The 27,699-nt window shown below is 41.0% G+C and overlaps 1 protein-coding gene across 1 annotated transcript; it reads left to right on the top strand.

Annotated features, from left to right (window-relative positions):
- Window positions 1–26,638, top strand: LOC118116548 (uncharacterized protein C14orf132). The gene is made up of 2 exons (XM_035168304.2): window positions 1–533; window positions 24,394–26,638. Exons 1-2 carry the CDS (start codon window positions 507–509, stop codon window positions 24,628–24,630), a joined length of 264 nt encoding a protein of 87 aa, XP_035024195.1. The 5' UTR covers window positions 1–506; the 3' UTR covers window positions 24,631–26,638.
- The last annotated feature ends 1,061 nt before the right edge of the window (window positions 26,639–27,699 follow it).

The raw sequence follows: 27,699 nt of genomic DNA, 5'->3' as shown, positions 1-27,699 counted from the left end.
ATGAGTGAGCGAGGGAGGGAGAGAGGGAGTGACTTGCACCTCCTTCGTTTTATGTGACAGTCCAGCTCCACTGCCTCGCTCTCACACACTCTCTCTCTCTCTCTCACACACACACGCACTTTCTCTCTCACACCGTCTCGCATCCCCATCTCTTCATTTCTGCACCGGCTCTGCTTCTCTTCCCTCTTTTTGTTTATTCCCCTTCATTTCCTCCCTCTCTGTCCTCCTCCTCCTCCTTCTCCTCCTCCTCCTCCTCTATCTCCCTCCTCTTCATCATCATCATCTTTTTATTCTCCAACCTACGACATGCTCCTCACGTGAAGTCCGTCAACTTGCACAGCCGGTGGATGTAAGCCGGGTGAAGAAAATAAAGAGCAACAAGAAGGAGGAGGAGAAGAGGAGGAGAGAAAAACAACAGCCTGAGGCGTAAATGCTCTTTCGGGGGATAAGAGGAGAAAATACGCACGTTTGAATCTTTCATTGAACGTTTTGGACGGAGCAACAGTATGGATCTGTCATTCATGGCTGCGCAGGTGAGTCATGTTCCTCCAGTTCCCTCCTCACAGTCAACTTTTTACTTTCACTAATACGTACAGGTTGATTTCATGGGCGTGGCCGGTCAACAAGTTAATTTGGAGCTTCGTCACCTGATGATTGAAAGAAGAATTGAACACAATCGATCATGAAGACACAGCATCATGTTTCATTTTGATCCGACTGCTGGAATAAACAGTGCGTATCCCCACAGTGTTGCTCAACGTGTTTGTTGTAGCCTACGTAGGATGTGAGGATATTATAGTGGTGCTTGTACTTTTAATTTCCTTTCAAAGTTTTTTTTTTAATAAGGTCCGACATGGACATTCTGTACTTATGTGATCCTGTCTCAGAAATCTACAACAAAGACTGAGACTGACACAAAATATATATGCATACATACATTTATATGTAAAATTCTGTCTCCCAGACATGACGTACCTGGGTGGTTAAATAAAAAATAAAGTTTCAGGGAGCTTTAAAGGGCACAAAGACATTCACTTCCTCTGTAAATGTAGCCTGTTATTGATTGTTTTTCATTTATTCGTACATTTATTCATTAATTTGTTTTGTTTTTGTCCACATAAACAGGACAATAAAGCAATAAGGTAAAAGAAAAGGAAAAGAAAAATATATTTAGACCAACAAAATGAAGGCTGACGTAAAAAAGCTCATATTGTTGCAGTGTATCTTTTGTATTTTAGCAAAATGATAAATAAATTGCACTAGTCTAATTGGGCCAAGACGTCAGGACTAATTGTGTCACTTTTCCAAATACTTAGTAATGATTGTTTCCATAGCGATGCATTGGAACACGTTCCACCCAATTGATTTTGGCTTCATAGAGGACATGGGTTATTGTGCATCTGTTTTACAGCAGACACGTGGTTTGTTTTCATTAGGAGCCGTGGTATTCTGAGCCCCCTCCCCTTTCTCTCTCTCACTGTCTGGCTGCTTATGGTTTGTCTGGTGCCATCTGCTTTGCCGTTTTGTGCGCAACGGCTATTAAAATGGATCGCAGCATTATCTTCGCTGCCAGTGGCTTCTCTGTGGGCCAAACTCAGCCAAATGCTCCCAAATCTTTATAAATGAGGGAACCTTAAATAGAAATACATTAGCAAGGAGACATCTGAACATAGTTTTTTTGTCCAATATGCCCTGATTGAAAGAGAGATGGATCAAAAACCGAGAGCATGAAACCTTACCTAAAATCACTCAGCACTTTTCACTTGCTCTGTGAAAACCTTACGTGAAATTAATACAAAACTACAATGTCTTCTAGGATGTGATGTTCTCATGTGCGTCTAAAAACGTTGGTTGTGTAGCAGTGTGCAGGAGGCAGAATACTATGTGTATATTCACAATGGTTGAATATTACAGTCTTTGAAACCACTAAGCTGGTGCAGGGGGACTTTGGTGCATATGTAGGAGGTTTGCTCAGCCCCCACTGTGCTGTGCTGCAAACTAAACAAGCTTCCAATGGAAAACAAAATACAAGTGGAAGCACTATGTGAAACAGTCAAGAATTTGACCAAAGACTGTGAAAACAAGGAAATTTAATTCCCCAGTTTATAAACTGTGAAATTACTGACAGCATCACTCAACCGTCAAAAATCACTAACAACAGTCCTTATGGGAAACTACAACACAGTAATTAATCACATAAACATGCATGTGACATTTCAAGCTGAAGCAACTAGTTGATTAATTGATAAGGATGAAATAAATCTAATAATATCAAAACTGATTGATAATTGTAGGGTCCCTGTCAGATAAAGACATTTGTAAATTGTTAGCCCTTTCAGTAAAGAGAGCGACTGTTAGCCCTTTCAGCATAAAGGGTAACAGTTAGCACTTCAACTAAAGAGGGTAAAACGTAGCCCTAGTAAAGAGGACAATAGGTACTCCATACAGTAAAGAGGGTAACACTAAGCCCTAGTATAGAGGGCAACAGGTAGTCCTTACAGTATAGAGGGTAACAGGTGCTCCATACAGTATAGAGGGTAACAGGTAGTCCTGACAGTATAGAGGGTAACAGGTAGTCCTGGCAGTATAGATGGTAACAGGTGCTCCATACAGTATAGGTAACAGTAGTCCTAACATAGGGGTAACAGGTGCATACAGTATAGAGGGTAACAGGTAGTCCTTACAGTATAGAGGGTAACAGGTGCTCCATACAGTATAGAGGGTAACAGATAGTCCTTACAGTATAGAGGGTAACAGGTGCGATAGTCCTTACAGTATAGAGGGTAACAGGTGCTCCATACAGTATAGAGGGTAACAGGTAGTCCTTACAGTAAAGAGGGTAACAGGTGCTCCATACAGTATAGAGGGTAACAGATAGTCCTTACAGTATAGAGGGTAACAGGTGCTCCATACAGTATAGAGGGTAACAGATAGTCCTGGCAGTATAGAGGGTAACAGGTGCTCCATACAGTATAGAAGGTAACAGATAGTCCTTACAGTATAGAGGGTAACAGGTGCTCCATACAGTATAGAGGGTAACAGGTAGTCCTTACAGCGAATTGACATTTAAAAATGTCACATCTGCAACATGACCTTAAGACAGCTAATACAGTGGCTAGCTTGGTCTGTACTAAACTGTTAGCAGAGATGCTAAACAGGTGGAATAACAATTGTTGGAGAGTAGATTGAAGACTTGCTCATTAGTCTGACATTGCTTATGTAAGGCTATGAATGTTTGCCTCCAGTTCCCCATAATACCATCCTATTTATTCACTCCTACCCACTTTTCCCCCCGCATCCATTCTTTCTCCATAACAATTCAGCACCTTCAGAGAGCTAATGGCTAATTTAACAGAGGTGAAATTCATCCCAATGCCCTGAGTCACTCTGTAATGGTGACTGTCAATAAAGTCAGGCAAATGTCCCTGGAGTTTTGAGGACTGAGTTCACAATGGTTTATTTTTTGCCAATCCATCTCAGTGTTGCCCTGCTGCCTGCAAATCATTGGACCTTCGCCATTACTTTGTCTCTGAAACATGACGGATGCTGCCACAACTGTTCTCTCCTACACTCAGAGAAAGTTTTGAAACTCCAACTCACAGGAGCTGGTTATATTTTCTCCCTACAGCAAAAAGGATAAAGAACGAATAGTTTGGTGGATGCGTTGGTCATTACTGCTGCAGCACACTACAGCACACATTGAACTCATTAGTGATATATCTTGGAAAATTGAATTTCCAGAAGAAACTAAGCTTTCATTTAGCAAAAAGACATCCTGAAGGACAAATACATGGATTTCGTGTGTACCACTGTACAGAATACCAGTTCAGAGTGGTAAGATAATTGGCTTTTGTTCTGCCGCATTTGTCGCTCTCCCATTTATCACAGAAACATGCTTAATAGCTTTCTCCGCTTTTGTGTATTGGTGAAGGATTTTCATCTACCAACAATACCTGAGTTTGAAAGGGCGTCCTCCATTTGACTGAAAGTGGTGTCATACTGCAGCCTTACAAAACATGGATTAATAGTTGACAATCACCATGAAGCTGCTGCATACTAAGCTGCAAGCAATAAGGCGATTTGTTCTTCGTTTCAAATACACTGAACCTAAAATGTTGTGTTAAACAGCTCTTTAGATATGATATCAAGATTTATTTTAAACTTGCTCTCACTTGTGCATTTCTTTCTGTTCGGTGAAATAGTTTGACATTCAAAAATGACTAAAATGGCAGATGATAAGGGCAGGAAAAAGCCAATGTGTTATTAACTGATGCTAAGGTCAACTTTGACGTGTTGTAGACAGACTCCGGAGCCATCCTAGGCAGGCTGCCAATCTTGGACTTGTTTCAGCTGACAGATCTGCCACACAGGGCAGCAGCACATCAGGGTTTGTCTATCCAGTCTACACTGACCCAGTGGCCTTGGTCTTCAACTTACATTCACGTGGACACACATGTATGCAGGCATAGACCTTTTTTTCAATATATGTACGGACAACATTTGATCCCATGAGACAGAAAAGAACAATATGAACACAACTCTGTGTTTATTTCCTTTCCATTACTTTCATGTCTGAGTGGTCGATTCAAAAATGTCTCTCACCTCAGATGTTTTGTCTTTTCATGACAGACAATCAACATTACACATAACTCAATTACTTATTCAGTGAGGCTGTGGCTCTGAGTCATTCTATCTGACAGGGTGTTCCATCACCTCTCATTTTACGAAGAACAGTCGAGATTGAAATATTGAGGATGGAAGGAGAGGTTGACAACTTTAACGCCATCTTTATTTACCTGCGGCACCAAGACCTGAGATCGGGAGCATAGAAGAGTAGCGGATACGCTTTGGTTTAATTTGGTGCCCAATGATTGGATTATACAGTCAGTGCCAGAGAATAGAATCAGATGAGCTAAAGAATGGATCTCTTAGTTTTGTAAATGCAGCCAGTCTAAAAACCCTGTCTCCTCCATGTTAGTGGAGACGTTAAATATATTAGTGTTCATTTTACTGGTAAATGTGGTTTTCATTAGATATTTAATGCAATGAAAACAGGGTGAAACATCATGATTGACATCTGCCTAGGGATTTGTCGAATATGTGTATTGGCAGGACCTCAAAATCCATAGTACAAGAACTCCTACGCATAGTCCCAAAAGCACAAGTTGGCAGCAACCATATCCAGAATGTTTTTTTTGCTTCATTTTTTTTACAATGGGAGGAATTTGAGACATATATCGTCCATCTTTATTAACAATCTATGATAATTTGCTGAATAATTACAGCTCCTTACATTTTAAAGATCCAAATAAACATCTGAACCAAGTGACACAAGATCAGAGAAAGACTGGCTGAAAACAGAGAGGAGGCTTTTCTGTGCATCGCTACCCCACGATGCGAAGCGAGATATGGAAATGAAAGTTGAATAGTTCACAGATTAGATTATTTTCCTATTAAATCCTTTTCAAAATAGCAGCACCCACAAGGCCTATATCAAGACCATCTTTGCTCTCAATTGCATACAAATTCAATTACATAATCATGTTATCTCAACGTGCATTCTTCACGCCCAGACTGTCCCTTTTCTAAAGAACAAACAAAAAAAGATCATGGTCTCTATCGTGGAGGCTTATTTGAAGAGTGTAATAATGGCACAGCAGCCTTTTCATCTCAAGGGTTCATTTCCCCTCTGGTCTTTTGTCTGCTTTTTTTCAGCAATTGGTTTTATACGAAAGTTGTAGTCCTGAGATAGTGAAAACTTGCACTTTTATGAGTACTATGCAGGGCTGTTAATGGCTGAATGAATAACAATCAACACAAATCAATTAGCGGAAGGTGCATGCACAGGAGAGAAATCAATACTTGAATTAGACGAGAAGCGGGTGAATCCGTCTTTGTTCGGTGTTACTTCTATTTATAGCACTTTAGTCTTTTCATTTCAGTGTCTCATATACTTTTGTTTTACCTGCACTTATAATCTTATTCATTCAAAATGCAAAGAAAGGACAGAATAATGTTAACAATCAAACCACAATGAATTTTTTCTTTGTGTGTGTGTGTGTGTGTGTGTGTGTGTGTGTGTGTGTCCCTGTGTGTGTAATATGAACACCAGCCAGCAGGAGCATTCAAAGACATTTTTCAAGCTGCGAAGGAGCAGTGAGCAACATGTAAACACAGACCCTGCGGATGAGGAACAAAACGAACAGAAAGCCCCTCAGCAATAGAGATGTAACCCTGATTGACACACCTCCATTAATAGATGATTTTCACTGCTGGGTTGAAGGACAGTTCAGGCTCCTCCCAGCACGGCCACTTCATAGTTTACGCTCACTTGATGGATGCACCTCATGTCGAATACACAGGAGGCAGGAGCGTTCAGAACAAAACACCATGGGCTCTATTTTGGTCGGAGGTTTCTTGACTGATTTATGTCGTCCTCCCCACGATCAAGGCAAAGACTCATTAAAAAGAGACTAGGTCAAAAACCAAGCATACGGCTGGACAGTAGACAGTATATAATGATGGACGACATGACAGCTACCATCTTGATCGGCCCCCGGTGGCTGGCTACAGTGTAGGTAATAAACCCCACCTCCTCTATGTTAATGGATGGGAAAAAACATCATGATTGCCAGCTGAGACTGCCTCATGATTGGTCAGGCGTGTGTATGAGGATGACCTCGATACTGGAACTTCACACCACGTTCACTACCATCGACTGTGACTCTTAAGTACGACATAAGTGCAAATGGCGGCCCCCATATTCTGGCATATTTTGGCTTCATTTTTAAACAATAAAAGGAAGTGAAGACATGCTGTCCATTTTAAACACAGTCTAGGGGCTGGACCATGTGTGGTCGTTGTGTGACACTAGATGACATAATGCGATGTCTAGCATTTCTATGATGTCATTGTGTCGTATTTGTATTTGTGCATCCATCCATACGTGAGCCGGCAAGTAGGGTATGTCTCTCCCTAGCCATGCTTTGCAGCTCTTTGTGGATCCTAAGGTGTTCTCAGGCCAGATGGGATATGTAAGCTCAAGTGTCAGCCATGAGTTGTGGTGCTTTAGTATTAATACAACTGAAGTGACGATAAAGCTTCTCTCATTCACATGGTTTTCTTTTCCTCTTGTCAGACAAAGAATGAAACAGTGGCTGAGACGTGGCCCATTAAGACGACATGTTTACGTTCCAGGCAGTTTCCAAGCTGCTGCTCAGCACTGCTAAAAAACCTGATTAACAATGATATAGCCATGACGTCATTTAGCAAATGTGGCTCAGGAGATGGTAGCGGGTCATCCACTAATCAGAGGGTCGGTGGTTTGATTCCCAGCTTTTCCAGTCCGCATGCTGAGGGCACGGCACTGAACATCAAATTGCCCCTGACGGCCGTGCTAACAGCGCCTGAATCCGATGCATGACTGATTGACAAAGTGCTGGATGAAAGTGAATGGGTGAATGTCAACTGTAGCATCTCTGCGGAGGCTTGAAGTCCCATACTTTCTAAAAAAGGATGAATTTTGACTGTGCCGTCATCACTATAACTGCCTATGGCCTGGACTTTATTGGTGAAAACAATAATGTGACCGAGCTGCCACATTATTCTAATCTCACAGTGTCTCAGTGCTAACCTATGTTACATGTTTGCACTGTAAACACAAACATCTCTCAGGTCTTTTGCACCTGAAATGAGTGATTGCATATGGAAAGAAGTCCCGGGGAGAATGAAAGGGAGACTTAATGGACTGTGACAGCCCAGTATGAAGTAATAACATCTTTCCCTGATAGACCTGGCCCCGTAACTGGATGCTGCTTCCTATATCACTGTGACTGTGATATTCCACGCGCATGAATTATGCATTTCTACATAAATAATCTCTTCTCTCCACCCACCCTGAGATAATTTCAAAGCAGCTCCATCATTCGTATCGATACGTTTTTTTTGGAAATAAAAATTGAGCCAATTGGGGGAGAAAACTTTGACGGATATTGCCTCAGTCTGTTCATCATAAAAATCTCTGCATGCTGACGTTTGTGCCTTTAAGGCGCACATAAAATGCGAATCTAAACTCAGCTCTTGAGCAGCGCTTCTGATGAAATGGGAAACACAGGTGGAAATTACGAGGAGCTAAACAGGGGGCGGCTGCTTTGCTTTGGCGAGACCCGGCGAAACTCTTGAATGGCAGCAGCTGATTACACACTATCGAGAGCAGGCAGAGATGAATTATGATTGTAGTTAAGCATCACCACGGCTGCTGTAATTTATTGGGATCATTATGCATTTTTGAAATCATTAGCATACTAAACAGAAAGTGATAAAACTATACAAGTGTGTTATGTAGTGAGGCTCCGGCACAGCTTCTTACAGTTTGCAGGGAGACGTCAATTAAAAATGTTTTCATCTATGGGTGTAATTTCACTGATTTATCCCTGTGAGGAAAAACTGAAATGAGAAGGAGGAAGAATGATTTGCTTTCGGTTTGAAGAAAAATGTTTTCCACTTTATAGGACAACTGCATTTCTGGTTCAGTTTTCACCTCTGTCGAGCTTTGAAAACCCAGTGACTTCAGACGACGCCTCGATCATAAAACCAACATCAAAACCGGCTTTTGGTTCGATCTGTTTTCGCTGGGCATTTGCTCTTTGATTCTGACCTTGGGTTTTGTTCAAAGAAAGCTGCCCTGAAGCAAATGACATTGGATACAGACATGTTTTTTTTTTCTTCCTTCCCTTTCACTCACCTCTTTATCAATCTGCAATGACCCCGAGGTCGCTGCACACAATGTACCTTCACTGCCCGAGAAATACTGTTAGCCTAAGACAAAAATCCCCTCTTTAGATTAGAGTGCAGGGCAGCGTTTAAGGTTTCAGAGACAGTCCCCGTGTGCAGCCGCAGCTCGAAAACAATCTCATAACTATCAGTGCAGCATCTCACTATCCAGGATTTATGCCTCAGATTAGGAATCAGTGTATATTAGTCTCATAGCTCATTTTGCGTCGTTTGCTGTCCGATCATTTAAGCTGCAGACGGAATACTTTCAATTTTCTTGCTGACGTATTTCCCAAAAGGTAAATAACATCCATCCCCTCTGCTGAAGTAGCTACAATGTGTTGCTGATGTTTTCTGCAAGTAGCTCCTTGACATTTCACATCACAAGCTTTATAGACGCTATTTTTGTATGACAGCAGCAGCCAAAGCTTCGGTTAATCCTCCGCTTTTCTTATGATGCTTTATACGAAGCAGGTCTGACTGTGACCTTCTCATTTTGGATTCATGCAACTTTAATGTCCAGATGATGAATCAGGCACTTACAGTCAGTTGTATTACATATGGAAATATTTTGGAATGCCCACTGGTATGCATGAGTGGTGGAGAAGTACACTAACTTAGATTTTTCTTAAGACTATGAATTTTTCATGACCTTTACAAGGAGCCGTGAATCAATTCACGGCTAAGGCTCGTAGCTTTTCTTTTCTGACGCAGTCATGTGCTCAAGCTAAATACACTGATTTTTCTATTTGAAAGAGATTTCTTCCCAAGCACAAATCTCAATAGTGCAAATGGATTTGAGGATAGATTCATGTTTTTACAGTCCTGCCCACGAGCTGTTTACAGAGGTGCAGCAACCACCACCTTTTTATCACCATTCGAGGAGTTTTGTTCCTGTAGAAAAAAACAGAATGATGAATTGAGTATTGAGCTTCTCCATGGTGCAACTTTTAGTGCAACGCAACAACAGGGTGCATGTTACGTATCCATCTGGGCTTACAGCTACTCTGCGAGCATTACTCAGCTCCTGCAGGGTCGATGCTGTAGAGGATCACCCACCTGTGTGTTAAAGAAACATTTTAAAAGATTGTATCGTTTAGAAGCGTTGATATTGTTTTATATCTGCACATTACTTAGATAACATCGATTTATTTCACACATGCACACATACAGGCAATATCCAATGTCCTCATGTCCACCTTGTGATATAGATGCATCACCTTGCACCTTGAAGTGCAAGTGTGTGTTTGTGTGTGTAGGAAGTAGGATTATTTATTTGTGTTGTTATGACCATGAATTGTCACATTATTCATTAACTACCAGAATTTTTTATTTTATTTTACTTGAGTTCCTCATACTGTACATGCACAGTTACACAGAAACACTAACACACTGCGAGAATCATTAATTAAAGACAGACGACATGCCGAGTGAGGGAGCACTTCCTGGTCTTTCACAGTATCTGAAAACACTGTACTGTAACTAGGCCAACATGGCACACGCATGACAAATTCATAACATCCCCAACCCACCCCCCACCACCCACCTCCTCCCACAGGGGAAATGCACACGGCAAACCATTCATAAATGCTGATGCCAACCTGCAGGGGTATATATGCACCGTACAGGGGTATTGCACAGGCGGTGACACACCAATTTCCGTTTGCAGCCGTTGTGTTGGTCATGCTGTCGGAAAACATTCGAGTTTGTTTCCTTTGTCTTCAACAAAGTCGAGAACATTTGTCAGGTTGCGGTTAATATTTTTGTTGCCATTCACTCGTGTCTGGTAGAGTGTTTCGAAATGTAGCTATTTACATATTCTCAAGCTTTTCCTTCCTTTTGAACTCCAACATGCCGCATTTTAAACTGAGTAAAGCAAAGGTCCAAGTATTAATATTCCGACATGTGGAAGTTTAGGCTGAGATCAATGTGAGTGGTCAGTGTTATATCACAATTCACAACACACTAGTTATGTTGAGAATGTACTACACACCAAGGGGGAACAATCAAGCTTTTTTAATCTGATTTATCTGTTGGCTGATAAAAATCCAGAGTTTCACATATCGGTTTATGTTTGCTTTTAATTTATAGAATAAACAATGCTGATGTGCATTTATGTTAAATGTTGGGATAAAAATCATGATGTTTCTTTTTCGAATTCAAGAACTATATGTTGGGATATATTATTGTTTTCCCTGTATTTATAGTTATTTATTATAAACATTATGGTTGAAATTTAAAATATCAAATTAATGACATTGTCATAAGAGTTTGGCCTATATATCAATATCAGAAATTCCTGACAATTTTTTAAAACTTTCTAAACAATATCGACATTGACCCTTAAAAATGACATGGGTCTGACTCAAACTTTTTACTTCTGATCCACATCTTGTTTACACTGATTTAATATAAATAAATAAAAAAGAGATGTTTATATGACACAATGTAAGTCACTAATTCAACAGTTTTGGCGGTTGTCATCCACCCATATGGAAAAACTGATGGCAAATCATACACAACTTTATTAACCCTTATGTATTTATCTATGGTGTTTACAAAATAATTGATTATCACTTCCATCCTAAAATCACCAAAGTGCAAACAATCTCAAAATCCTTTGCTTGGACTTCTTTGGTTTTATACCATATAAACCTTTCAAGAGTAAATCTTGGATCTTCCCTTGACTCATCCTGTCAGATTATCTTGGTTCACTTGTTTACTCCATACCAGGGTTTGATTGACACATGTCTCACCAGCCCAATGAACCAAACCAACCGGGTCGAGATACCTGAACCGAATCAAACCAGTCAGCTTTGACACACCCACACTGTATTGTTTCTGACATGGTATAACAGAAATCAATGTAGTTTTCATTGTGTCCATACATATAAATGTGGGATATGCACAGACTCATCAAAATGCACATTTTCAAAAGACAAATGTTTTAAAATATTTATGTCTTTTTTAATTATTTTCCAAGATCTTCATTTAGCTGCTGTCGTCGCTCCTCTGTGCATCGCACTGAGACAAGCAGTATTTATTATGCACACTTACTTTCAAGTACGCTTAATTTTTGTCTCCTTCTCATTATGAGCAAAATAGATACTCAAACCTGCTCAGAATTAATATGGAAGTGGGATTCAGCTTGTGAGCAGCTTCTTAGCTTTAACAGAGAGAATGATTAATCATGTTTCTCTGTCAGATTGACGGATTGCGACGGCAGCGGGCGGGTTATTACACAAGAGAGGAACCGAACAAGGGAAGAAATAATTGTAAGGCCCTTTATTGTAAAAATAGAGTTAGAATACACAAGCAATGGAGGGATGGAACCCCGGAGGAATAGAAACGTGTTATGTTTAATTTATATTTGACAGGAAGGGTGCTGGCACTAATGCGAGGGGAACAGAGCAGAGTGGCACGTGGCGCACAACAGGAAAGATTGCTTATCAAAGAGGGAGGTGGAATTTTCACCAATAATCAATTATCAATCAATCAGATTTTATTTGTATAGCCCATATTCACAAATCACAACATACGTACGACATCCTGTGACCTGAACCCTCTACAAGAGTGAGGAGAAACTACCCAAATAAAATAAACTACAGAGAGAGCCACAAGTGAGGGATCCCTCTCCCAGGACGGACAGAAGTCCAATAGAAGTGCCATCAATAACATATATTAGATTATACATATACATATACATTTATTATGGTGATAGGTTCCACAATTGAACTACTTTTAAATTGAGTTGTGCCCTCTAGTGGAGCAGTCCAGTAACATTCAGAGTACATGTGTAGTACAAATATGTGAACAATAACAGTCACCACACAAAAGAAAACCATCCACCCCTCCACCCATCCATCCAACCATCCATCCATCCACACATCCATCCATCCAACCATCCATCCACACATCCATCCATCCAACCATCCATCCATCCACCCCTCCACCCATCCATCCATCCATCCAACCACACATCCATCTATCCACACATCCACCCATCCATTCATCCACCCACACATCAATCCACACACCCATCCATCCATCCATTCATCCATTCACCCATCAATCCATCCACCCACACATCCACACATCCATCCATCCATCCATCTGATTGTATACGTAAGTGCGTGGAGAAGTGAGTGGGAAGAAGATCTCTCTCTCTCTCTCTCTCTCTCTCTCTCTCTCTCTCTATATATATATATATATATATATATATATTTAAGATACAGTATGCTCCTCTTTCCTCTGGTCTATGAAATGGTCTGATAGCCTATGAACATTAAACAGTTGTCAAACTGTATCTCAAAACAATTTCAAATACTCTGCACCAGGCAGAACTGCAAACACATTAATGTGTGCCTGCAGCCTTATGTGCATGTTAACATAAACAATATAGAACACATGTACATATAAACTGCATGTTTATGTGCAAGTGCTTATGAATAACGCCTCCTACCTTTCAGTCCCATCTCCCAGTGGAGTTATCTTACAGTAGCAGTATAAGTTGCTTTGGTTTAAAGCATCTGTCAAATGCTGTCAGTGCAGATATATAATGATATGCAAGGAATACATATCACTTTAATTTCTGTGTTCCACAGCTAATGAGACAGGGCATTAATGAGAGCAGCAGAGATGTGTGAATACAAATGATCCATGAAAAAGGGGAATGAACTGATAAAGATGAAGCAGATGCTGTGAGATGCTGTTAATTTAGCACCAGCAATCAAACATACTGCATGGCTGCCATAGGAGTGTGCAAGAGTCGACTGCAGGGGCTGCGCTATATGGTCCCTGAGACCACCGCCTCATAATAACGTCGACACGGGGAAATAAATGAAGAGCTGAAAGGGAACGTGAGAGCAGATACAGAGAGTTGATATGATTTAGAAAGGAGAGGGGCCGGGAGATGTTATACTTCTCCGGGAGATGACTTTTCAGCCGACACAAGATAAGAAGTGAATATTGCAGCCTCTGGGAGCCGGGAGGGAGAGGATTTTAGACCGGCGATGACGAGGTCAGAGCAAGAGAGAGTTCAAAGAGACGGCAGAGTGAGGGTCTGGCCTCCGGGAGCGTGACCCGCAGGGGTTTGATGGACATGGAGGGCAGCGCACACACGTCTCCTCTCAGCCTCTTAGGGTTTTGAAGCGAGAGAATTGACATGAGATGAATTTGAGGGGGTTGAAGTGAACGCTCTGTTCCCTATAGCTCCCAAGCAACATCGTGGTGACATTAATAGAGTTTAATGCAACTGGAGCCTTCAAACAACAGCTTTGGTCTTTAGCAAAAACCAAACCAAAGGAGCTGCATATCAATGAGAAGCTGAAAAATCCAGTGGAGCACATTACGGGTTTGAGCATCATGCTGGATATAAGCGCACTTTGATTCATTAGCTGTGACTGGATTAGTCCCCGTCGAGCAGGGGGCAACTCTCTGTGCTGAAACTCGCTTTTGATGATGTTTAAAATATGTTTCTGTTCTACAAATCTCTTAAGTTGGAGATCACGTTTTTCCACAGATGCTGTCCAACATGAACAGTGAATAGAATTAGAACTATGAAAATGTGGGAAACTAAATCGGAAAAAGTAGGGATCCGGTCGATGGTTGAGCTAAACCGAGAGCGAGTCCTAATTTCTCACAATCCTTATCCCAACTAATGATTATTTAGAAATGGCAGAATAGTTGAAAGGATGCGTACACATGAGCGGGACAGAGCGCCGCCACAAATCACGTAGCTATAGAGGCCGAGAGGCAAAGCTACTCGTCATCTCTCGGACAGAGGCAAAGATGTTTCTTCATTTTATTGCCGTGTGCTTTGCACCTCAGAGATCAACGTGGACTGGGGTCTTTCTGCTCGCTCTGTATATTGAGAGTGGGCTATGCAGGGTCACCCCCCCCAACCCCTCTCTCACACATACGCTGCACCTCACCCTGAACCAAGTCTTACATGAGTGGAGATTCAATTAAGGGCCTCCATCTCCATGCCTGAAATTTCTCTGTGTTGCACAGTGAATGAGCAGACGTGGAAGGAGCCAGTAACGGATGCACAGAGAGTTCAGTGGGGTTGTGATGCTGTGAGGTTTTCCCCTTCACACTGTTCCCCCTCATTAGATTCACTGGCAATTTTCTGGTATGCTTATATTGGTATTTTAACTTGTGATTTTCTTCATACAACCTTCCTTCAATATTTCCAATGCAAAGCAGTGAAATCGTTCCAGAAATACTTCCAGAAATACACGTTACTGCATCAAACCAGGGTAGGATTAAGGACGCTGCTTTCATCTGCTGCAGAAAATTGGAAATTGTGTTGATTTATGCAAAGTTTCTTTGAAAAGCCTGAAAAAAGGGGAAAACTTACCACTGATGCAATATTTTTATTTTTCAATACTGTGTGCTCTGAGCTATAGAGACTCCGCACACTATATCATTAGTGTGCAGCTCTCCCTTCTGCACTTTGATGATTTTGCCTGCAAGCTAGCGCTTCACATAAAGTTAACTTTCTTAGATGTCTGAACACGCAAGAGAAAATACTTTAGGTGATACGAAACATAAACAGGACCAACGGAAGGAATGTTGTTTTTTTTCCTAACTTATTGGTTTGTGACTCAGCCAGTTTTTTGAAATCCAACACAATGTTCAGCTGGAGGCAGGTCAACAAGCTGAGACTTTTAATTCGTTGTAACTAAGAGAAAATAAGCAAATGAAAAACCATAATCCACTAGACTGGCACTCAGTAGAGTAAATACCTCCACCAAGCCCCAACAGTCCCCTTATGAAACCACATTTCAATTCACTAGATAAATATCACTCCCTTTAATATGCCCGTAATTTTCATCAAGATCTATGAATTATTCTCAGAGAAATCAACAAAAATGTTGGAAAAATACAACAACTCTTATCTCATAATTTAAAGAAAGTGATAAAAACAAAACTCCTGGATCTGTACCAAAATTTATGGGGCTCTTTCCTGACCCATAGTTCATCCTCCCACCAAGTTTTGTGGTAAAACATCAAGTAGTATTTGCATAATCCTGCTTACAAACAGACAGGGGTGAAAACCTCCTTGGTGAAGTTAACTTGAAGGGGGCTTGGAAGGCACATATCTCCACCCAGGCCATAACACCTTGTATTGCCATGTTTAAGAAAATGAAAAAAGAAAAACTTCCTGGATCCATTTTGAATGTTTAACTGGATCCACCCCCAAATTTGATGGGTTTCTCTTTCGGACAATGCCCCCCCCTCCAGAAGACTTCATGGAAATCAGTTTTGTAGGTTTGAAGTAATCCTGCAGACAGACAGAGATACAAACAGATGCAAAAGAGGTGGAAGTCAGACAAACAGAGACAGGCTGACTGGCTCATGCTCATATAGTGTAATGGGTAACACCATCACAGGTGGACTGAATGTTCCTGATTCGCCCTCAGGCTCCTGCAGGAAGAGGCTCTCCACATGCATTAACTCAATGAATAACCCTAATTGATATATAAGGTGTCCCAGTTCCAGGTTGTGAGTTCACTGTCTCACTAGCATGGCTGAGTATTTAAATACAGCATTGATGATATTAGTCACATCTGTATCTTCTTTCTGCCACGTCAAGCTCATATTTGTGTCCTACTTGACGTTCAAATCCTCCACCGGCAGCCCATCGCCACTCATCACTGTACTCAGCCGCCGCCACTGAAGAGGAGAGGTGACATGTGACTCCTCTGGGTGTGTTTTAACTGAAATCGCTCGCAATGCAAAATACATGAGGACGCCCCGCGAATGTGTGTGTGACATTGCACAGCGAAGAAATCTCCATCGCTATAGCATGACGTGTTCTTTGGTGTAAACTGTACCATAAAACACATGCTGCACATAATCCAGTGTATGCATATTTAAAATATGTGCTCGTATGAATAATGAACAACTTTCGGCTTTGGAGAAAAAGCATTTTTCTGTACATTTTGAGAAGTATCTTGAAACAAAGGAAGGGATGGTTAATTTATCAAGTTCAAATATGCCAAAATAAAGTGTATCAGTGTATTTCATTGACAGTTTTGGACAGGTCTTTCATAATCTGTTGTCTGACTTTCTTAATTCATTGTTTTTGGAAGAAAAAAAAACAGACTTCTCTTTAACATGCACAATACTTTGAATTCCCAGCACCGCTTATTCCTCATCTTCTGTCAGAGGACGAAACATGGCAGTTGTCATGTTTAGTTTTAGACTTCTGTATTTATTCCCGTGTGAACGGAATCTCTGCAGCTCGAGGAGTCACAGACCAAAGCAGCGCAGACTCAAGTCACTTAGCAGGAATCAGACAATAGAACATTTAGAGTTGCTCTGATGTAACAACACACACACACACACACACACAGAAGGAGACAGGAGGGGAAAAGAGAGTGTGTGTCTGTGTTTCGTTCCATCTTTCACTTTTCCTCGTCGATAAAAACCCTTGTCCGTGTGATCATCTCACGTCTCATCCGGCAGGAATAAGAACTCACCCTTTGTTTGTGGTGGATTTTTAAAGTTTCATGGCCGATGAATTTAGTTTCATCACATATTTAAAGTCATCACGCAACCGCAGCGTATAAGCAGCGGCATTTATTCTGTGAGCAACAATCCCAGATGTGAACATGCATTATTTCCTCCACTTCTCATGGTTTAAATAAATGATTTTATTTCCTATTCTGCTTTTTGTGCTGCCAGGTTCACCACTGAGAAGGAAAAAAAAAAGTGTCTATCATATCAGCGAATTATGATAAACTTTCTCCTGAGCTGCAGAATTTTAAATTGGGCTGACAGATTGACCAGGGTGTCCACAGCAGATAAGTTGGGCTACACTTGTTCAATTGAGTTATAAGATTTATTAAAACATGCTGCTTGGCTGCTGAGACGAGGGGAAAAATCAATGAGAGAGCGGCTGTAAATCGGAGCAGCAGGAATCAGGCCTGAAACTACAGGTCTCACCACTTCTGTGCGGGTGAACAAGCCTCCTTAAAACCTCTGTAGATCTCCCTGGAGATTTAAGGCAGGTCAATATGCTACAGTAGAAAATAGTACTGGCCAAATTCATTGTTTTCACTAAGTCGCTGCTATTGAATAGAAGGAGCAGCTTCTTTCTTTTTCTGCAGGAGAAACGTCTTATAAGACTTTCATCCCATTTTATTTCCCTGATCTGTTGTGTCATGAATTGCATGAGCTGTCGACTAACAGCCCTTTTCAGAAAAAGGGGCCAGTTTTTGTTCACAATCTGCTCAATCTGAGGTGATTTAACTTTCTATGGCTTGAAAGTCTGATTTTCGTTTTCTCAAAGTATAAAGCTAAGGCTAAAACTGAACAAAACAGGGACAAGGTCTTATTATAAAGGAGATAAACCTAGCATCAGAAATATAATATGATGGCAGTTGAAAATGCTTTTTTTTGTGTATTTTGTGCATTCAAATTAGCTGAATTAGTAACATAGGGGTATATTTGTTGTTTTACAGTACCTGGGAGAATCAAGGTATGACTCTTCAGCCTATGATAGAGTCCAATTTATTTATAGCCGCCGATATGAGCCTTTCTCAGACTTTATTTTAGCTAACATGAGTGAACATAATACAGAAGAAACAATAGATAAATTATGTGTATTGATTTTTAGTTGCATAGTATATAGTTATCGTCATATCATTTTATTCCCCAAGTTAAGTTCCCTTTAAAATGTCCTCAATTTTGCAAACAATCCAACAATGAAATGTGACGCACTGCACATGTCAGTGATGATGCAACATAACAAGGATTGACTGAGGGCAGTAAATATTTTTTCAGTGTGGATTAAATAAGCGCTGCTCATTGGTTTTGATGCTTCAGTCCAGTCTGGTGACACCCATGTGAGGCAGCAGGGTGGTGATTGAGTATTGAAGCAGTGAGAAGCCACCAAACTCATCACATCACATCTGTGTGTGTGTGTGTGTGTGTGTGTGTGTGTGTGTGTGTGTGTGTCTGTTGGCACACGATCTTCTCCTGACACTCTCACACACACTACATTAAATGATGGCTGAATTCCATTTTGTTTTCTGGGTCCTGGTCATTGTGCACACTGACTCACTGCCTCGCTGTTGTGGCTTAATGGAACTGTTGAAAAGAACACCTGTGCTTCTCCTGCCATGACAAGTCAAACCAATATGGCCAAATTGTAATGTATTAAGGCCACCATGTGACGCTGCAAGCTGTAAAACCTCCCGACCTGCAGAGAGAGAAAAAAATCTAATCATTGCCTATAAAAAAAAGCTTTTCTGTCAAATATAGTAAAACTCAGGAGCTTTTCCATTCTGCATTTATAGAAGAATCGAGGCAGAATATGAAAAATAGCAAAAACTCTTTCTCATGGTACAACCCAGGGCCGGACCTAATATTTTGGTGGCCCCGTACAAGATTTGATTTCGTGGCCCCAAAACCTTCCAAGTGCAACCAAGAAATAAAAAGATAAACACGTCCAATAAAAAATATTAAATGTTTAATACTTTCAGTCCAAGTTAAAATGCTTAGTTAAGTTTTATTAATTGATCTTGTGCCCCCTTGTGCTTTGTGGCCCTAAACAAGCACAGTTAGAGGGTTAATTCAAGCTGCTGGGCCCTGGTCCAACCTCATGTGCTTCAAGAAATCCTTCACAAAGGGATGGCATCTATGTGACCCCTCAAGTGCATTATGGAAGTAACACCTGTCCGTGCGGTGAGGAAGTCAACAGAGCAGATGTGACCGTTGAGAAAATCCACAGCCGTGCGTTTACATCGATCGTCCGTGTGATGTCAAACTCAAAGTCCATTATTTAAAAGGCAGGGATCTACCTCTGTGTCTGTTTTCTGCAGCGCACCTCAGAGTTCGTTCCTCACAAGGACACGAGTATCGACTCAGATTTGAGACTGACCTCATATCGTCCCCGGGAGCAGAAAAACCAACTCGCTCCGTCTGATTTGGTCTTAACAGCCGTGCTTGAGTGCTTTTGCGGTTAGGTATACGTTTTGGCTTCTCCTCTCTCCGAAGACATTTATTTGGGTTTTGCTTGTTTGTTCCAAAGCTATTTCGCTGAGCACTTACTGGTGGCGACGTCCCACAGGAGGCAATTACAGTCCATTCTATTTCACAATTACTGTGATCATCTGTGTAGGAGGGAGCAGCAGCTGGGACGAATAAATCAAAGCTGTGCCAGCAGAGCAGGTGGAGTCGTACATGAGAGGCAGCGTCACTGCGTCGTCTGTCAGTGACGGAGGTTTCGCTGTGTGGCGTGTTTCACAGGTACGACCGTCACTCACGGCCAAGACGGCGTGAATTCTGTGACTTAGGAGATTCCTCTGGTGTTGCTTGGAGAGTAGTTCCTCCTGACAGTTGTTCCTGTCGGACTTAAATCACACTCATTATTTAATTATATATAATCTAAACTTCAGTTTCATGTAGTGAAGTAATCCATGGATGTTGTTCAGTCAAAGATGTGAACATGAAATGGTGTTTTTTTCACTTGAATATATTTGGTTTGTACTTTGACCTTTTACTTTAGCACGTATCCCATCTCCTAACATGGAGGAGGCGGGGTTTATGACCTACACTGCAGCCAGCCTCCAGATTGCGATCCAGACGATTTGGCTTCACCTTTGGGGGGGGCTGTCATGTCGTCCATCTTAATGTTCACTCTATAGGTCATACCAGAAAAACATTTACTCTTACCTGGAGTGATATGGAGCCATACTGGTTCTGATTCTACCTTCAGATCAGTAGAATGTGCTGCTCAGAGAACTCAAATATTACACTTCCATCCATTATCAATAGCCCTTATCCTTTTGAGGGTCCTTTTGTGGTGCGTACTACAAATTTGAAAGAATTTTTTTTTTATTTAGTAAGAATCTAACATTTTTTAAAATATATTTTCCGGGACAACTTGTGAGATTAAACCACACTGCAAGGGGAATACATTTTGTGTTTCTGTGGAAGCTTAATTCCAACAGACTTATTGAAATTCAGGACCAGACTGTTTGTCGTTGAACCTATTTAGTTTCCTATTATGTTGTAAAGTGGGCCGTTTACAGTTTTCAGGAAACCTCGGTCAGTTGTATAACTTTATCACTGAACTCACTCATCCATGCACTCCAACAAGTATGAGTTTCCTGGCAGTAATGCTTGGGGGGGGATGACCTTCGTAGCCCATATACGAAAGTGCTCAGATGCTCTGGGACGCTTCTTGAGGTCTCTATTTCCCTCTGTCGCATTAGCGCTCAACTTCTTGCGGCGCTTAACTCATATGTATGAGCCACGAGGGAGTTGAGGCAGCATGAGGGAGATGGATGGAGCAGCATCCCAGGAAAAACGATGATATGCTGACATGTAATTGAAACACCTATCCACATGTAAAGACACTTGTGCACCATCTCTGCCAAAAATAGAAAACCCAGGCAATCAAATATTTAGATTCAGGCTCACTACTGGAGTATTTTTGGAACAAACAAACACACACACACACACACTCACAGTATCTGCTTCATTTTATATGATACATTTACCCATTTGTGCAAACATCCAACTCTTTTGGACAATGAGTTACTCATAAATAAAACATGGATCTAAAGAATGCAGACGGTGTTGAGAGCCTATTTTCAGATTAATGTGAGATTTTGGAGGATGAAGCTTTGAATACTGCATCTTTCATCATTGTTGTGTTTATCACAGAGTGGTGTGATTTTGAAAGAAAAGAAATTTAAATCAGCTGCATGTTGATGAGGGAGGTCAGAGGAGCTCGTACAGGTGCAGCGATAAAATGGAGTAAAAGTATCGGAACATGTTTATTTCTTATGTGCAGTTGCATGTTTTTGTGTAATTTACTTAGAAAGCTTTACATAATTATGTTAATATTTTTGGTGCATTTGCTGGATTTTTGTTGTTTAAGACTTGTTATTGTCATAAGCTTTAGATAAGTGCTGTACAAATAAAGTTATTGTTATTGTGGAACAAATGGATGTGGATAGACGAGGGAAAGCTTACGTTTAAATATGAGCACTTACTATGTTGCGTACTTGTATGTTTTGTATGTTTTGTCTGGTTGCTGGCGGCTGTATAGGTCATAAATTCTGCCTTCTCCATGTTTATGGACGGGACATGGACCAAAGAAAATGTAAAAGTACACAATTAAGGAATTTTCTCAAAGATGGTTTCTATCATATTAGGTAGTTCTTATCGCCCTGATGTTTGTGCAGGTTCCGTCCCCTGATCGCTACTGGGTTCTGGAGAGTGTGGAGATGCGTCGTCCATCTTATATACAGTCTATGGTTTATTTCTGTGATCTGTCTTATCTACCGTGTCTTCTACTTGTCCTACCGCTGAATTGTCAACCCAACAAAATAAACAGAAACATGAAAATATAAAAACGGATCAAGATTGATCGAGATGCTGTAAGCAGGAGGAATCCTCGGTTACAGTGAGTGGGGGGCAGGGAGACCCAGGTTGGTGGACATCATGCACGCCTGTCTGCCTCCATCATGATCATGTGAACAGCAGGCGCTCCACAGGATGTGTCATGACATTATTCACCACCAGGGGCCAATGATCGGGGAGCGGCAGAATGCTTTCTAAACAGTGTTTTCCCCTGTGTGAGGGAAGACTGGACCTATGTGTGTCTGCCAACATCCCTTTGCATTAGCCTGTGTGTTCATGAGAGAGAGAGAGACGGAGAGAGAGAGAGAGGGGGTGAGGGAGAGAGAAGGTGAGCAAATGAGCAAGCAAGAGAGAATTTCTGTGTATGTGAGCGCCCGACATCCCTCTGAGGTATTTTTAGCATTGTTTTTCAGCCGTCTTCAGCAGAACACAGTCTGTTTTCCAGTCAAAGCATGGTTACACGCCTCTCATGCACTCTCATGTATTTCTCAATCATACACCGCTATACGGAGACACAAGGAAAACACACACACACACACATACGGAAGCATTCAGTTGCTTCTGCTCTAATGGCTAACCTACACTGTGCTCTTATTGTCCCAAGCAATAAATCATTTTCACTTGCCACGTCTGAAATATTCATTCCATGTTAATCAAGCACTACTTTTTAAACACACACACACACACACACACACACACAGACATACTCAGGCACACTCAGCGGTGTGTGAGGCAGAGTGGGACCCTGCATGTCTGGGTCGGAAACCTTGTAACCATTTACTAATGATGTCGTGACGCAGTTACCTCCCGTTTCTTTTAGCACTCAAATCTGCTAATGCATGACCAACAGGAGCAAATCTGCCGTGCCACGATTGTCAGGAGAGGCAAGATGATTGATTGACTCAATTCACTGGGAAGTAAAGTGGTCTATTTTTACAAAGTTTTTCAAAAAATGCAAAGTCATGGAAGATATTTGCACTTTTACTTAAATGAAACAACGTAAAGAATCTACAGCCATGCTAGATGCTAACATTCTTACAATGACCATGCTGATGTGCTGATGATGAGCAAATATCTTAGATTGATTAACTAGTGGAAGTTAAAGTATCACAATAGTCCCAGGAGAGACATAAATGTGGGTAACAAACGTCCTTGCAATTCATCCAACAGTTGTTTATACATTTCATTCAAAACCACAAATGTTAATTTCACTGTGGCACAAGAAGAAAAGTCAGGGATCCATTGGCGGTCATCATCTGGGCACCATACATGTCAAATGTCAAGCAGACCAGTAATTGTCAAGATATTTTCCAAACCAAAAGGTTGGACTGACCAACAGACCAACATTAAAAAAGTTTTCTTTTTCAGTGGCCTGTGCTGCTCAATCTTGGGTTTTAAGAATATGCCTTTGCTAAATCAAAGCTCCCTCCCACAGATGCCAAAAAGAGAATCTCTAAAATTGTTCTTAATTTATTTATTTAGTTACTGTTATATTTTCTCCAAGCCTTGTTTGAATTGAGCAGATTTTTCAGAGAATATCCCTCAGCTGCTTAAACTTGAAACAGCATTTGTTCTTTAGGAAAAATAATTATAGCCCCATGATATAAAGCTTCAACATTATATTTTATATTATTTCAATTGTCTCTCCACACATAAAGGAATGAAATACAGATTTTCTATCCTTTACTTTTTTGGGTTATGATGTGGTCATTCAAATACAGTCCAGATATACACACATTAAGGCTTTAGTTTTTAGTAAAAACAAAAAACTCAGGACATTACCTTTACCATTATAACATTTATGAAATAGTCACTTTAAATAACAAATGTGTAAATTACTAAAAACAAATAAAAGTAAATAAGAATCACAGCAAATACCAATAACTAAAAAAATATGTTTTTTCAAGCAGGACACCAAATTTTCTCCCTGTGTTGAGTTCCACAAAAACTATATGGTAAACAAGAGGGGACCCAAAGTAGACCCTGGTGGGACTCCAGAAAATGGAGCAGAAAAGTATTTCACAGAAGGACCTATTGAGAAGATAAAAGATTAGGTCATCTTGATGAACCTTAAAAAATAACACAGACAGCAATTAATCATCTCAAAATATCTGAACCGTCCAAAATACATGTACACACGTGTTGTCTACAGGTGCTCAAAATTACAATATGTCTATCTCTATTATATCTCTATGTATCCGACCTTTCTCCATTTTCTTCTCCCTCCCCTCATAGATCCCGGTTATGACCGGAGCTTTCATGGACTCCTCACCCAATGATGACTACAGCGGCGAACACTCTCTCTTCAACTCCTCGGCCAGCGTCCACGCCGCTGCCTTGGCTGGGTCCGTACAAGGTCAGCAGGATGAGTCGCAGTCCATGTCCAGCGACGCCATCTGGCTCTGGATCGCCATTATCGCCACTATTGGAAACATAGTGGTAGTGGGCGTTGTCTACGCCTTCACTTTCTGATGAGCGGATGCTTATAAAGACAAACGTGTACATGTCCTGGTTCTCCTGGATCTCTGGGCCCCTGAGTGAGACCTTGCTTTGCAGACACACGTTCACTCTCTCTCTATCCATCTATGTCTCTCTCTCTCTTTCTATCTGTCTCTCTCTCTTGGCTTTCGGATCAGTTCGGGGCCCTGAGGCTTTGGAGGTCGTGATACCAGACAATGAAATATAGACTGCTATATTTCTTCACCAGATGGGAGGACTGGGACTTGGCTACGTTTGCCGTCAACATTTGGAAGTTGGAGAAGAAGCTTTTGCATACAACAGCTCTTTAGTTAGAAACAGAAACAACCGACCTGCGCTCTCAACCGGGAATCTGAGGAACTTTTTTTTTTCAGCTTAAGTTTGTTTCCATGTTTCAGACAACAGGCTCACTTGTACTGCAGAGTGATGAACGGGGAGTAAATGGGGCTGAAGATTCAGGTTGATCTGGGCCATCTTAAACATGCACCGCATACTTGCTAAGCAGTGCTGTTTAATTATGTGGCTTAAGAGATGGGGAATGTTAAAACATTTAGAAAGCACAGGGATTATTTTCATGTCAGGCAGCCCTACGGGCCGGGATGTCGGAGCTCATTTAAGGACTCATTCGTGGATGAAGCATAGTTTGGACACTGATCATTAGTGTATATAATATGTTTCTCAACAGATTGACTGACGGGAAACTCCCTTTGGTACACACTTCAAATCTCAATCAAATGTTTTCTGCAAGGCCAACTCAATCATACACATGAATGATGACTTAGTAATTAGATTCTGTGTAAAGCTAAGTCAGCCCTTTTCAAATGAATGGACTTATTGTCGAATACCTACAGTGTTATCTACCAGCGATTATTAGAAAGTATAATTGTAATGTCATGGTCTGTTCAGTTATGTTTAAATATTATCTACATATGTTAATTAAATATAATTAGAGGCACAAATTTTTTGCTTCTTCACCTTTTTTCAGTATAAGTCTTTAAATCACTTTATTTTTTCCTTACTTAGAAACAATTACCGTCAGCAACCGAAAATAGAAGTTCCCGATATCACACATATGTCAGGGCAGTTGTGGAAATATGGTGAAGTGTGTGCCTCTAAAAACGTTATGTAACACTTGCCAGATCTCGAGTGAACTTTGCGATACACGTGTGTACCAATGTGAGTGGGAAGTGATGCCTCATTTTGAAAATGAAATTTGGTTTTTATATCAAGCTCCGGCTCCGTAAATTAGTTTTGTGTTACTGTGGAATCTGGAGGCAGCTGTCTCCATGGCAACTAATCCTCATCCTAATTGGGAATCATAACCTTTCTTTCAGTCTCAAGCATAACGCTGCAGCTACATATGCAATTAAAGCATTCTCAAAGAAAGAAAATACAAGACACTGCATTTGTACTGCTATTATAGCCGGTAGAAATTGGCTTCAAGTCTGCTAAGTGACGTTTTGTGCTTTGCTGACAGTTTTCTCCCCTTTTTATGAACACGTTCGACGAAGGAAAAGTGGATAAAAACACTTGTTTTCCCCCTAAATGAGCAAATTGTTTCATCTGTCGACTTGTAATTCTTTATCTCTCAAACTGATTGATCTTTGTATTTAGATGACGAGTCTTTAGAGAGTTCTTTATTTTAGTGAAATACTTCTCCTGGGATTTAGACGACAATGTCAATGTGCTTTAGATTAATAATAATACAAACCTGTGTAAACACCATATCTGTTCAAATGTTCCTACACTGCAACAAACAAGGCCAGCTTATATCTACTGTATTAGGAAAGGCTCAGACACACACTAATCCCTTGTTATTATGTTTGTATGCAATGTTCAAAGACTTTTCAAGCCAGATATTTTTAATAAATGGTTGATGTAGAAAATATTTAGACATGTAAACCTCAAACTCAAATGCTCCTTTTGTAAAGACCTGCTTCTCTTAAAACGTCTGTATCAGTGCACCTTGTTTTTCTCTGTTGATAAAAGAGTCATATGTCAACTGAAGCTTTTCATCAGCGCTGAAAGTGTCAAGTGAGGGATGTCGCCGTGGAAACACTGGTGGCTAAGTGCAAACTTTTATCCCGCTCGTCATCAGTGCTCGATGGCGTGAGAATGTGTCCCGTGCAGCTCCTGGCTCACCTGCGATGCTCCTGGTGAAAGCCGACCCACTGGCAGGCATCGCCGGTCGCTGCTGAGCCATCAGGTGAGATTGATGCTAAGCTCCGATGGCGCCATCTGTCACTTTGACACATAGGCTCGGGTTGTTTAGAAACCACCTGGATTCACTCCTCTGTGGACCCACCCCCCACTGCACCGCTCTCTCCATGAAAAGGCAAATTATTCACACGAGGAAGTGATTCTGTGCATTCCTGGGTACCTTTCTGACATTTATCCTACACTTCTAAATCCATTAGTAGCTTAAAATACTTTTGATTTACTCCCGGCAAGCAGGTTATGTTTTCACCCTGAACACCCCCAATGATTGTTGGTTTGTTTGTTTCAAAGCAAGATTACACAAAAATGACAAAACCACTTGGTGGAAGGATGTGGTATCGGTCATGGAAGAACCCATTCCCAAATATATTTTTTTTATAAAATTAAGACTTTATTCTCTTCATCTTAGAATTTTTGTGGCACTATGCTGAAAATATGTCTGAAAATCTTAAACCACGACGAGCCTACCTGTAGTATAAACCTTCACTGAGCTCCCCTCACAGGTTCTTTCATACAGCACAACCGTTCAATCCAGAATGACTTATATCAGCAAAAGCAAATCCCTGTCACCCCAGGGAGAAGTGGTGTCAAAAACATCTAGAGATCACCTTCCATGAAGCTGCACTGCTCAACCTTTACAGACTAAATCTGCCACTTCCCCCGTGTGGAAAGACAGCTCGCTTTGATAATATATGGATGATCATCTCCCTTCAAATTCGCCACGGGGCCTTCCCTGATCCCCCCTCCGCAGAGGAGAGGGAAGTGAAGTCAGCTGCACATGATCTTCGAACAACCTTCACGTTGCCTTCACTGCTTGTTGTGCTTCGTCTGTGTCCAATCAACCCA

This window comes from Hippoglossus stenolepis, chromosome 10 (assembly GCF_022539355.2).
Source record: "Hippoglossus stenolepis isolate QCI-W04-F060 chromosome 10, HSTE1.2, whole genome shotgun sequence".
Classification (NCBI taxonomy): Eukaryota; Metazoa; Chordata; class Actinopteri; order Pleuronectiformes; family Pleuronectidae; genus Hippoglossus; species Hippoglossus stenolepis.
The sequence above is the reverse complement of the archived record's forward strand: the minus strand, read 5'-3'. Positions and strand labels throughout refer to the sequence as shown.